Source organism: Petromyzon marinus, chromosome 28 (genome assembly GCF_048934315.1).
Source record: "Petromyzon marinus isolate PM22_M1 ecotype Great Lakes invasive population chromosome 28, UKy_Petmar_22M1.pri1.0, whole genome shotgun sequence".
NCBI classification, from domain to species: Eukaryota; Metazoa; Chordata; class Hyperoartia; order Petromyzontiformes; family Petromyzontidae; genus Petromyzon; species Petromyzon marinus.
Window position 1 is genome coordinate 4,826,594 of NC_133694.1, and position 14,376 is coordinate 4,840,969.

General features: G+C 46.4%; 1 protein-coding gene and 1 long non-coding RNA gene across 5 annotated transcripts in view; one reads left to right on the top strand and one right to left on the bottom strand.

Moving 5' to 3' along the window:
* The window catches only part of LOC116946937 (uncharacterized), a 120,107-nt gene that overhangs the window by 57,565 nt on the left and 48,166 nt on the right, over window positions 1-14,376 (bottom strand). For all 4 annotated transcript variants that reach the window (XM_076070285.1, XM_032962220.2, XM_076070283.1 and 1 more), the window contains 2 exons: window positions 8,474-8,596; window positions 1,551-1,673 (listed from right to left, as the gene is read on the bottom strand). In XM_076070285.1, coding sequence (XP_075926400.1) covers window positions 1,551-1,673; window positions 8,474-8,596 — 246 coding nt within the window. The remainder of the gene's footprint in view (window positions 1-1,550; window positions 1,674-8,473; window positions 8,597-14,376) is intronic.
* On the top strand, window positions 4,786-9,961 carry LOC116946938 (uncharacterized). Its single transcript, XR_004403620.2, has 3 exons — window positions 4,786-5,745; window positions 6,247-6,373; window positions 7,248-9,961. It is a non-coding gene; the product is annotated as an uncharacterized LOC116946938 (long non-coding RNA).

Sequence of the window (14,376 nt, forward strand, 5' to 3'; positions counted from 1 at the left end):
GGATCACACATTCGGCTAATAAAATTGACGATAATGCCCTTCATTTAGACAAGAGGCGTCCCTTCATTTGCAAAAATAAATCAAAATTACAGTTAAATCCAACAACAAACAGTTGACTTCCTGGACCAATGTAGCATTCATATGAATGCATATTTTTCCACGGTTTCATCCCGAGGCTGCTGCCAGTGTCCTGCCGTGAGACAGAGAAGGCAGCTGCATCTCTCGGTGTTAGAAAACGGCATGCAGAAGTGGCAATCACGAGGCTACCTCTGAGATTCTTTCAAGCGACCTCTGTTCACACGCACACCATAGAGGCAGCAGCACTTCCCCACCCTACTCTGCCAGGTGACAGCCACACTGGTATTTTAACTCGCAGAAACCGAAATGTCACCAAATATAATTTGCAGACATTTAATAATGAGCTAGGTTTTTTTTGTGCTGTCGTCGTGGATTGTACCGAGACCATCGACTCACGGCATCCGAGAAAAGCAGTGTAATCACCGACAGCTGCTTGGATTCGATCCGAGGATCTCAGGTGGTGACAGCTCAGCCATTCGTGAAATGGTGGTGCTTGTTTTGGCGAGGATGGAGGCGGTCGAATGGTGCCATCAGATCCGGATTACCTTTGAGGAGGGCGGGGGGCCAGGTGCAGGTGGTGGGAGCGAGGGGGGTGGCGCTGAGATCGTTAAAGGTTTGTGAGGGCCTCTCTTGATATTTTTAGCTTCCTTCTCTACCACCGCTGTCAAACACCCCCCCCCACCCGCCCCCGTTTTACCCTGGTGATTTGTCATTCTGTGATTGAAAATATATATAGTGCTGTGAATTGTAAAGGTAATTCGAAGTTACAATGAACGCATCTATTTAAATTTCAACGGTGTTATTTTCATAATTGTAAAAGCGATTAATAATTTTAGGGGTTTCCATCAAAATTCAAGGCCCCCCTCCCGGGTCCTGAGCTATTGGTGGAAATTCCTCATTCATATGGTGGGTGAGAGTATGTTTTTTTTTTAACAAAGGCCCTGCATTAATCAGAATCTATATTTAAACTGGAAAAATCCGATGAGCCCTGAAGCTCTATTTAACAGATGTCAAGTGGGGGAGGGGGGAGTCAACAAGTTATAACAACTAATGAAACATGAAGATAAATGAGCAAGATAGAGAAAAATTGAGCAAGTTACTTATAGAAAATATTAAGTGTAGAAGTACAATTTGCACTCGTACATGAATTCCCGCAGATTTGTCAACAATACAGAGCAAGCTTGGGGCAAGGTAGAAAACAACAACAACAACAGTCTCGGACACCACCAAGACAACACAGTCCCGAGCACGGGTTGGCTACGTACGGTGCGAAAGAATTTCAACATACACACGTTCCCACGGTGAGCCCATCTATAGGACACAACCACAACAGTGAACCGACGATGGGCTGAGTCAACCCCCCCATTGTCAAATCGAACGCGCAGCCTTCCGACGGCGAGCCAATTGCTCTACCGCTGAGCCACCAGGCCCTAGTTTCCTGGCGCTGGATGCCGTGCAGTTGGGTGTCTCACGATAGCAGTGCTTCTTGCTGGGCCCCAGAGAATAGCCGGGGTAGCAGGAGCAGGCGAAGGATCCGCGGGTGTTGTGACAAACGTGCGAGCAGTGAGCCAAACCCAGCGCGCACTCGTTCAGATCTGCGGAGGAGGTGGAGGGGCGGGTGGGGGCGGGGGGCGGAGAGATGAATGGTCGTATCAACGCGCGTGCACAAAAATGACGCGAAAATAAATCGGCAAATTTGTCCGCTCGTGTCTCGTGATGGGCTCTTTCGGCACGCTTCGCTGTCCGTCTCCGCTTCGCCTTGTCGAGTTGCCTTAATGTAGTCCGATGAATGCGAGATGTTTCCAATGAACTGTGAGAATTCTGAGTGCGTTCGGTTGCGGAGAACACAAATGGTGATGTCAAATATTGAGTGATTTTTTTTTTTAAAGAGAACACATTTCTGACATTCCGTAATTCAAAAATGTTTGTTTTGGCACTGCGACAGCGAGTTTAAAGTTTCTTTATTATTCAAAACAAATCATGAAAATTGACACTTTCGCAAAGTATAAAGCTTTGCCAATGAATCAAATGCATTTTTTTTCGAGAAGCACTTACAAACTGCATAGCAAGTATTTCAAATTAGGTTTACTTTGGCAGCGAGAGTGTCTACAAAGGGCCGCGGGGGAAAGGAAACGAACTTCACCTGTGACTGGCGTTGGACAAGCGAAACCTCCGCACCGCCTTCCTCCACCGCCCCTCGACAATTTCTGAACTTTTTTCTTTTAGATATTTCCCGGGCGTGTGACGGACCGACACCTCGCGTACGACACGCCTGGAGCCTTCTTGGCAGATCGCGCGCGAGCAGACAGACCGCAGTCCGTAGCACGCGCCGCCGAAACGCTTTCTTTCCGAGCCCCGCGCGGTCATTTCCAATTTCCCCCACGCGGAAATGGATTTCGCCATGCAAGCCTCGCGTTCGTTCCTCCGCCGCTTCCTCGCCAAGGGGGCGGCGCGGGTTAGCGAACACGGAACGTCGCGTGCACGTACACGGCGCGCGATGTCGTCCACTGGGGCGCCGCAGTGACGAGACGTTAACTACCTCGCCCGGAACACAGGAGGTCGTGCTTTCGATCCCGAACCCTGACGCCTGCTGTATGTTTGTGGTCCACAAGTTCTCCCCGTGGTCGCGTGGATTTTTCTCCTGGGTTCTTCGTTTTTTTTCCCCCTCCACATTTACAATGAACATGCGTTTTGAGTATTTAGCTGATGTAAATTTCCACGTGATAAGCCACTTCGTTCAGCTATCATTTGTTGTAGCCAGGTCGCTTCTGAAAAAAAATAGATATATAGCTCAGTGGGCTTTACCTGGTAGTTATTTTGTGAACAATTTGCGATGAGACGCACCTATCTGGATTCAATTCCTGACCACGGCTAACATGAGCGGTGTATGATATCATTACCGGGCAGGACATCTATTGGAAATATGTTAAGAACAGACTTTTTTTTTACTTGACGTGGCCGAGTGGCATCGCGTTCAGCACTTGTTCCATTGGCTCATGGTTCGAATCCGGTAGGCTGCCCTGGTTAATACAGCGGGTGCATAATTTATGAAATAAGTGCCATCTGCTTTCGTGGAGTGGACGTTAGAGGTCCCCATGACACCATTTGAAAGCGGAAGCCATCGTGTGCTGCCTTTATGGTTCATATTTGAAACATCACTAAAAATGGGAAATGCATAGCAATCGTCCCCTCCTATTGTGAAAATGTATCAGGTATGTTGTGGAACAGAATTGAGACTCAGTGAGGCTTTTAAATGTATATATTAAATGTATGTATGGTAGTTGATCTTCTTTCACACCATACGTAGCCAATCGTGCTAATCGGATGTGCGGCAGAAGGACAACAAACTGAACAAAAAAAACAGTTCTAAAGAAATTAGTTTTTAATCTAGACGATTTAAAAGTGCATGCATGGCTCCAGTGGTTTTCTAATATCAGAAGGAAGAGCGTTCCAGACGGCCGCAGAAGTGCATCTGAAATCACGTGACGCAGTGATGACCAGCCACAAGGTGCCGCTGCGAGAATGATCGGAGTTTGCGTGATGATTTATGCTCCTTGTTGAGGTCAGCGGGGTGTTGTGGTTTGTTTGTGGCAAGCACTTTGTGTGTGCGACCTTATCACGTGAAAAGGCACAGGAAGGCCATTTGAAATATGTAATATAAAGACAGCAAGTCCGTTACTCCACTTTAAGTAAAGTTTATTATTTTATCCATTGGCCTACGCGCCTGCCAGATCTGTAATTTCCAATGTGGTTTATTTAAGCAGGCAAACTGTCTACCCGTTTTGACCTCCAGGGATTCGTCAACAGAGAGTCTGCCGGCTTGCCAGACATTATTGCAAAGAGCAGTGGATGAAAACAGTGGGGCCCATTCAGCGTGGAACGCAGCGAGGGCTCCTCATAACGAATGGCGTGCCGCGCACATGTGCGGCTCTGGTGCTCATGCACTAATGTGCCATGGTAGGCGTTTTATTGGCACGTTTCATCTCTCTGAAAACATGATTGTTCAAACTGTTTTTTAAATCATCCGCATTCTCGTCCAAGTGCTGCGATTTTTTTGTTTTGTTCCACGCGACAGACTTTTTTTTCTCATGTTGCGGCTCCCATTTATTTGGCCGACGAGCTTTGAACACTGCAGTTCATCCACCGCGCTTAATTCGCGGCAACTCGCAGATGTGGGCACGTCGGCGTTCGCGTTGGGTTAATCTCGAGTAGAGGTGAGCTTCGGTGGAATTGTTCGTCACACGCGTCGCACGTGATGTCATGAAGCAAAGGGGTGCAGCTCTGTTATAGATAGCTTGGCTCACACCACTGCTGGTGAAAGGCGTCCACTCGAGGGAGCCCTTGAAAAATTGAGGGTATTTTTGGCCTTCTCTTACACAATGGCCAGACATCCTGGCAGAGGTGGAAGTACCCACACTTTACCACACCACACGTGACCTGCCGATCGAGTGACCGTGCTGTACCCAGTCCCGGATTAAGCTAGTGCGGGGTTTGTAGCATAAGTTAATAAGGGGCCCTAAATAAAATTTAAAAAACATAAATATTAAAACACAATTTTTTTACTTGCACAGTAAAGTAATTGTTTTTTTTCCATTTGCTATACAGCCAGATAATACGACAAATGGCGAACCTTAAACACCCAGTCGTTCGTATAAGTTGAAGGCAGTATAGTGCTATAGTAATAGAGCAAGTGCAGAATCACTGAAGCGGAATTGATAGCTTGAAAGCATTTAGCGTGGGGCCCTTTGCAAGTGCGGGGCCTGTAGCGTGTGTAGCTACTTTCGCTACTAGGATAATTCGGCACTTAGTGCACCCATTCATACAGCTGGGTAGGACAGAGGCGGTGGGGAAGATTCGCGATACTGCTCCCCCCCTTTGATTCAAATTCAAATGCCCCGGAAGGGCATTTGAACCGGTTGACCTCTGGATTGCAAGTCCGGTCGCCTTAACCGTTACACCGTGTGGCAGCGTCCAGCGCGTGTACATTATACTCACATTTGCAGTTAACAAAAAAATCTAATGAATAGCATTTTTTTGCTTGAGCCACTAATGTGAGACAGGAAGTGATCAACTTCAATCGGGTCAGCTTGCACGGTGGTTTGAGCGCACGGCTTGCGAGTTGTGACCTTGAATATTGTGCGGGCTTCCAGCCAGTGTTGATAAAAAAATGAGTACAAATCCGAAGTCAACAGTTTATGACAGTGTATAGACTCTGCCCTGCCAAAGGAATTTTGAATTTCCACCACCGATTCAAAAAATGAGCACCGCCTTCATTATTTTGAGTGGGAACCCACGTGAAAATATGATTGAATTAATAAAAAAAAAGTTTTAATATATTTATTTTCTGCACAGCTAATATATAACTTCTTCAGTTCAGGAGTCGTTATTTTATCCCGAGGACTTTAACGATGAAAATGTAACAATACAAAAGAGGCGGCGACAAGAGAAACACGCGTATTGGAGAACGTACGCCGGTGAAAGGCATCATTCAAACTGTTCATTAAAAAACGCGAGCGGGTTTGGGCAGGGCTCGTTGCTGGAAGGGTTTTTTCGATGGCTCATGGTCAAGAATTACGTTGGAGTGCTCGCCGAGGGATGCGAACGCGTCCGGAGAAAACACGTCCAACGGGGAGACGCCGCGATGGAAATCAGTGCGCACGGGAGCTGGTGAGAACGATTTCGTCGCAGGATCGTGAGCGACGGCGACAACGTTTTGGAGGGCATCCATCCAGCAGCGGATTGCTAATAACACCCTGTTGGTACAGCCCCACAAGTTGCTGCTCGTTTTTTTTATTTACCAACCCCAGATAAGTGACATCGTTGTATCCCTCTAGTCAAGTGTACACAACTATTTTCTTTAATGGGTACAACGGTCGTATAAAAAAAAAATGTGTACGGCAAGACCCTATCCATGGGCTCAATTATTCTGAAATGTCCCAGCAGGAGCAGAGGGAGGGAGGTGGGGGAGGGAAATCCGGTATATTTACTCATGAAAACACGCAGCACCCATTAAACTAAAGGCAAAACACACAAACCACTGAAATAAGGTCATTTGTTTTGATGGCAATCATCTTGTTTCCTTTGCTTGGTATATGGACATCTTCTGTCCAGTCGATGTTTGCTATGTGTGTGCAAGTGCGCGCGCGTGTGTGTGTGTGCTCTGGGCAGTAGGAGGCAAGTCGCCCTCCAAGAACAACTGAGAGCTGAGAAGCGACACTCACCGAGTCGGCGCAGCGGGGAGCGCAGGTGGTGCATCTGCCAAGCACCTCGGTCAGCTGACGTGTAACAACTCTGGGTGTGTCCCATGACCTCCTGCCAGCGAATCTGTGACACTTCTCGTGGTATTAAAGTGCGTTTAGCCTGGTGCAAGGTCTGTGAAGATGTTACCGTCACTGCTGGATTGTGAATGGAGGCTGTGGTTGTTGATGTGATCCCAGCGGTTGCTGGGTTTACTCACGGTCCACAAATGCACGCCCTTGGCAAAAAGTAACGGAATCTATCTTGGATCTCCCGTAGATCAACTTGGCCTAATATGAGTAGCCGGCGTGGTGCGTTAACATCAGCACTCCAGAGACAAAGTTGGTTGGACGTGAATATTATATTCATAATTACAATAATAACGACCATTATTTATCCGGGAAAGCTTCACCGAGTCTAAAGACTTTTTTTTTTACAGGATGGCCCTACATTGGGATGTTTATCCGGTGAAATTCATGTGTGTCTTGCAGGAGGATAGTGGGGTGCCTGGAGAAAGCTCACACAAACGAGGGGGAAAACGCAATCGTGCCCCATTGTCTCACTGCCTCACCAGGTCCCAAGCCTAAAGCACCCGGCATGCTCCCATTCGAGAACTAACCAGGCTCCATCCGGCTTAGCTTGCGAGATCTGACGAGATTTGGCACATTCAGGGTGATTTAACCATGTTCAAGGTGAATACGTTGACACTGATAGGTGACTTTGTTCACGTACTGTATATATATACATCACTCGGCTGTGGCACAGTTGTTGAGCAAGAGTTTGACTGCGTCAGCTTGGTGAAAGTATGGTTCATTATTTGTATATATTGACCCGTGTGTGGGTTTTCAACCTGGTTTCCTCTCTGACGACGATACAATCCCATCGTTTTTTTTCCCCCTTGTGCACCCTGCGTCCCGTGCTCGCCTTAATAGGACCTCACGAACCTTGGTGATCCCGTTGAGGAGGATAATCCATGATCACGCGAACTCCGGTTGCTGTCAGCGGTTTGCCGCTAACCATCGAACAACGCGGCGCTCTCTGTGGTCGTCTGGAACGCTCTTCCTTCCGACATTCGGAAGCCACTGGAGCCACGCACTTTTAAAGCTAGGTTGAAAACGAATTTCTTTAAGAAGCGCTTTTTGTGTTTAGTTTGTTGTCCTTCCCCCGCACCTCCGAATAGCACGGTTGGCTACGTACGGTGTGAAAGAAGTTCTACATGCATACGCACTAACCACACTTACTCCGATGGTCGATGAAGCAAAACGGGGACTGTGTGCGCGTGTGGACGGACGTGCGACCGCTCGCGCTTGTTTGTGGGAACATTTGCTGTCGGGTTGGTATATTTGTTTATCGACGGTGCACAAGCCGAACAGCGGCCCCTTGCCAGCCCCAGGCTGAAAGATTTCAGGGCAATTCTACCGCGGATTGCTTTAACATTTAAAGTCCAGCAATTTCTCACACATAATTACGGACAAATAAGAGGCAGTGGTTCATTCCGGCCAAAAATTCCTCATTAAGAAACGCAATGCCCCCCCCACCCCCCCCCCCCCCGCCACAAAGTTTGACAAGTAACATTAAATAAATTGTAACATTTATATACTGAAAGTTATCGCGGTCATTGGTTTGAAATATATTTGAAAACATATTAGTTTGTTGTTTATTGCGTAATGAGTTGTGAGCTTGCGCCGCAGCGAATCGATCGGGCTGCCGTCGGAAGTGGTGCCCACGCGCAAAATAAACAAAAAATCCTCAACCTCCTCGTCAAGAACGCTGCGGCCGTAAGAGAAAATAAAATATATAATCGGTGGTGCTTTGGCCAATGTCCCTCTCTTCTTAGCACATAAATAGAGAGGCCAAAGAGTGGATAAGAGCTGGAGGCTGCACTTTACCCAATGGGGCCTGATGAGAATCACATTTAAAAAAAAAAAAAAATTTTCTGATCACCACTTATTCCATGACCTCTGGCTGGCGTAGAAGAGTAGGCCCAAAACACCCTCCGGGAGTGCCTCTCTGCAGCTCCCTTGAGTGAAAGCCCTCCTGCCAGCAGCGGCGCGAGCAACGAATTGTTTCCGGCGAAACCGCTGACCTTTGGTAGCGACAGCGTGGCATGCAGGCTGTCGGAGACGGTGTGGGGTGAGCGAGGGTGAGCGAGACTCACCGTCGCATGTCCTCCCGTCGGCGTTCAGCTGGAATCCCGCGCGGCAGTCGCACCGCACCGAACCGCCTTCGTTGTGGCACTTCTGTGAGCAGCCACCGGTCTTGTTGGTGCACGGGTCGATCGCTGGCGGGAGCGGGGGGGCAGAGAGCAAATGATGCGGTGATGCTACCGCTGGTGCTGCCTTAGGCAGTTGGGCACAAGCAACAATAACAACAACAACAAGCTCATATCTGTGGGATCCCTTTCTGCCAGTATCTACATTTACAATTCCAGCACTTTACTCTCCGACACACCGGTGTGCTGAAGTGGTAACGAATTGGCCACGTTTTGTTTACGTGACAACAAAAACTTACCGATTGGCTGCGTTGGGTGGTGGCGGGGTTTCACGACACATTTATATTTACACGATCTAACCCAAAAAAAAACCTTTACTACGGATGATATTGGTCGTGAAAGCCTACTGTGTGTTAAACTGATATGTGAAAAGTGACGTTTAGGGCGAAAGCCCTTCTTCATAGCACGTCAACTTAAGGATGTACATCTTCACAGATTATGCACCGCAACGACGCATTACATGGTGCTCCCACGCTTGTAGGAACACAAGGTGCAATGGTCAATTGTAGAAATGCACATGTACGACGATTCTTTGGATAATCCACTGCTGGGTGAGGGCCTCCCCATGCCGTGGGGGTTATTTGACAATACTCAGCACGGGGATGACGAAGGTTGGGAGCACAGATTTCGAAGTGCAGAAACACGGTGTAGCCTAATGGATATTTCTGCACTGCCCCCTAACAATCTGTGTGTGTGCATGACGGTCACCCCACAGAAGCATCATCCACTGGGAAAAAAAAACCCTGCTTAGCTTCCTAGACTTCACGAGATCAGGCACATTCCAGATGAATTGGTCAAAGGGCTAAGTAATATACATACTTAAAAAAAAATTCAGATTAATTTCTCAACTAATTGAGATGAAGAATGAGAATTTCTAAGGAAGCATGAATTGCATTATTATTTACACGTTGAATTGAACATGCAGACACACTCAAGCTCTCGCAGGCTACAAATCCACGCGCGTGATTACACAACCTTACAGACGCAGAGGCGAAAACACATGATATACACACCAGACAAAATAAATCCATCCATATTAAACAAAAGTAGCCGCATGCATATCTGGAGTTCGATCGCACGATCATTAATCGAACAACCTTGTTTTATAAAAGAATGTTTTCATTATGAACAACTAAATGGTTTTGTTGTTATTATTCTAAGATTGGGATGGAGCAGTGGTGCAGTGGTTAACACATTACACTATGAACCCTGCGACCTCAATGCAATTCCCAGCCAAGGTTAACATCTGCGGTTTACGTCAGCTGTATTCTTATTTTTTTAATGAAATTATTGTGAAGTTTAGTTTAGATTTGTAACGTTTATAATTGATGTTTTTTTAATGTTCTGTTGAATTATAAATCTACTTAAGCTGAAGGTGCAATGTATCATGTGTCTTCTGGTTAAACAAAGGATGCTACTGCTTACGCCTAGCAGCAGGTTATATCTGAACCGGTCCTGACCAGTGTGATGAGATGTGGTCAAATAACCCCCATACAGTGAGGGAAAAAAGTAATTGATCCCCTGCTGATTTTGTACGTTTGCCCACTGACAAAGAAATGATCAGTCTATAATTTTAATGGTAGGTTTATTTGAACAGTGAGAGACAGAATAACAACAAGAAAATCCAGAAAAACGCATGTCAAAAATGTTATAAATTGATTTGCATTTTAATGAGGGAAATAAGTATTTGACCCCTCTGCAAAACATGACTTAGTACTTGGTGGCAAAACCCTTGTTGGCAATCACAGAGGTCAGACGTTTCTTGTAGTTGGCCACCAGGTTTGCACACATCTCAGGAGGGATTTTGTCCCACTCCTCTTTGCAGATCTTCTCCAAGTCATTAAGATTTCGAGGCTGATGTTTGGCAACTCGAACCTTCAGCTCCCTCCACAGATTTTCTATGGGATTAAGGTCTGGAGACTGGCTAGGCCACTCCATGACCTTAATGTGCTTCTTCTTGAGCCACTCCTTTGTTGCCTTGGCCGTGTGTTTTGGGTCATTGTCATGCTGGAATACCCATCCACGACTCATTTTCAATGCCTTGGCTGAGGGAAGGAGGTTCTCACCCAAGATTTGACGGTACATGGCCCTGTCCATCGTCCCTTTGATGCGGTGAAGTTGTCATGTCCCCTTAGCAGAAAAACACCCCCAAAGCATAATGTTTCCACCTCCATGTTTGACGGTGGGGATGGTGTTCTTGGGGTCATAGGCAGCATTCCTCCTCCTCCAAACACGGCGAGTTGAGTTGATGCCAAAGAGCTCCATTTTGGTCTCATCTGACCACAACACTTTCACCCAGTTGTCCTCTGAATCATTCAGATGTTCATTGGCAAACTTCAGACGGGCATGTATATGTGCTTTCTTGAGCAGGGGGACCTTGCGGGCGCTGCAGGATTTCAGTCCTTCACGGCGTAGTGTGTTACCAATTGTTTTCTTGGTGACTATGGTCCCAGCTGCCTTGAGATGATTGACAAGATCCGTGTAGTTCTGGGCTGATTCCTCACCGTTCTCATGATCATTGCAACTCCACGAGGTGAGATCTTGCATGGAGCCCCAGGCCGAGGGAGATTGACAGTTCTTTTGTGTTTCTTCCATTTGCGAATAAGCGCACCAACTGTTGTCACCTTCTCACCAAGCTGCTTGGCAATGGTCTTGTAGCCCATTCCAGCCTTGTGTAGGTCTACAATCTTGTCCCTGACATCCTTGGAGAGCTCTTTGGTCTTGGCCATGGTGGAGAGTTTGGAATATGATTGATTGATTGCTTCTGTGGACAGGTGCCTTTTATACAGGTAACAAGTTGAGATTAGGAACACTCCCTTTAAGAGTGTCCTCCTAATCTCAGCTCGTTACCTGTATAAAAGACACCTGGGAGCCAGAAATCTTTCTGATTGAGAGGGGGTCAAATACTTATTTCCCTCAAAATGCAAATCAATTTATAACATTTTTGACATGCGTTTTTCCGGATTTTTTATGTTATTCGGTCTCTCACTGTTCAAATAAACCTACCATTAAAATTATAGACTGATCATTTCTTTGTCAGTGGGCAAACGTACAAAATCAGCAGGGGATCAAATACTTTTTTCCCTCACTGTAACTGACATGGTATAGGTAAGCTTTCATCCAGCAGTGGATTGACAAAGGGCCATACATTTTTATGTGTTTTTAAAGCCAATTGCAATTATACGCACACTGGTCCATTGCTAGATATGCCTACATTGCTTTCCATAAATTGCCGGGTTTTTTTAACGTACAATCTATATAAAATAGGAAGCTACCACAGTGTATTGGTGAGCACAATTTACTTGCAATTCTGAGGTTGCCATTTCTATCACCTGGCAATGCAGGCGAAACAACGGTGCAAGCTTCGCTAAATCTCCCTGCCTCTGCCCACCCAGCAGTGTAAATGGGTTTACCGCGGTTCGTCAATCGGCAGGCTGCACGTGGTGGTGTAAAGCGTGGGTGCTTCCACCTTCGCCAGGATGTCGGACCAGCGTGGAAGAGTCGGCCGAAATCCCCTCGAGAGGGATGTCTCTAGAGCTCGCTCTCGTGGAGGCCCTTGTTCAAGCAGTGGTGCTAGCGATCAACTTTCAGGACTGCACCTTTATCTTTGCCTTTTCATACTTCAAAACAAAGTAAAATTCCCTGCGGTGCATTCTTTTACATGGCATTCCACACATTAACGCTATTATCCTTGGTACGAAAACAAAACACGGAGAGGATGCAATTGTGAACATTTCTTCAGCGTGCTCGAACGGTGACATCACCTCCCCCAACACGTCAGAAAAAAAAAGATACATTAATGAAACAAAGCATTTGCTGGCAAATATTTTCCATATCATGGCCAAGCCAACAGCTGGGCGTGAGCGGTCAAACGACTCAGAGCTGTGCCTTAAAATTACGGGCGAAGAGAGAAATGTAAATCGCCCCATCCCCTCTCCGATTCCTGAAGGAGGCAAGGGGTTAACGAGGGGCCACGATCTAGTGGGGGTCCAATCTTTCTCAGGCCCCTTTTTTGATGAATTGGCCCCAGCTGCCACTGTTAACTACTGCATTTTTTTCTGAGCGTCACTCCGAACAGATTTTTTTTTCCGCTCACCCACATTCTCAAAGAATTTTCACAAATAAGGGAAACGTGAAAATGTGCAGCCCTGTAATTGCTTGCTCATGACACTGCCAGATTAAAGGCCACCATTATTGGCCTTTCATCCAGAGGTCACTGGTTCAATCCAACTCTGTACCACTGAGCAGCATATATGGGCACTTCACAGTTATTGGGTCATCGAACAAAGACGGTGGTCACCGCATCGCGCGCTTTCAGATGCGCTCCTGTGGTCGTCTGGAACGTTCTTCCTTCCGATATTAGGAAACCACTGGAGCCGTGCACTTTTAAATCATCTGTATTGAAAACTAATCTCTTTAGGACTGATCTTGACTTAAAGCTTTCGTGACTGCAGGAAATCATATTCATTGGGTCTTTCGGTAAAGTCACGGAGATGGGTTCAAAGAAAATAACAGAATGGCAAAAAACGACGACCGCTTGTGTTACGATCGAAAGGTCGTAGTTTTTTTTTGTTTGAACCTATCTACGTGACTTTACCGAAAGACCCAAATAATATCTTTAGAACTGCTTTATGTGTTTAGTTTATTGTCCTTCCCCCATACCTCCGATTAGCATGGTTGGCTACGTACGGTGCGAAAGAAGTTCGACATACGTACGTACAGAGCGGGAGCTATTCTTCCACATTGGCCAGGTATCTTGAAACAGGTGACCAGAATTTACATCAACCAAACACAGAGGAAATCATCTACATTACATAATTCAAATTCTAAACGTATAACGCATGCAAACAGTGTATGGGGAGAAACACAGTTAAACCCCCGACCTGTTTGAGGTCCAGTATGATCGGCACTAGTCATTTATACCTTCATCAGGAGCTAACAGGCACTATACCTCAGTCATTCATACCTTCATCAGGAGCTAACAGGCACTACCCCAGTCATTCACACCTTCATCAGGAGCTAACAGGCACTCTACCCCAGTCATTTATACCTTCATCAGGAGCTAACAGCCACAATACCCCAGTCATTCATACCTTCATCAGGAGCTAACAGGTACTATACCTCAGTCATTCATACCTTCATCAGGAGCTAACAGGCACTATACCCCAGTCATTTACACCTTCATCAGGAGCTAACAGGCACCATACCTCAGTCATTTATACCTTCATCAGGAGCTAACAGGCACTATACCTCAGTCACTTATACCTTCATCAGGAGCTAACAGGCACCATACCCAGTCACTTATACCTTCATCAGGAGCTGACAGGCACTATACCTCAGTCATTCATACCTTCATCAGGAGCTAACAGGCACTACCCCAGTCATTTATACCTTCATCAGGAGCTAACAGGCACAATACCCCAGTCATTTATACCTTCATCAGGAGCTAACAGGTACTATACCTCAGTCATTCATACCTTCATCAGGAGCTAACAGGCACTATACCCCAGTCATTTACACCTTCATCAGGAGCTAACAGGCACCATACCTCAGTCATTTATACCTTCATCAGGAGCTAACAGGCACTATACCTCAGTCACTTATACCTTCATCAGGAGCTAACAGGCACCATACCCAGTCACTTATACCTTCATCAGGAGCTGACAGGCACTATACCCCAGTCACTTTTACCTTCATCAGGAGCTAACAGGCACTATACCCCAGTCACTTACACCTTCATCAGGAGCTAACAGGCACTATACCGCAGTCATTCACACCTTCATCAGGAG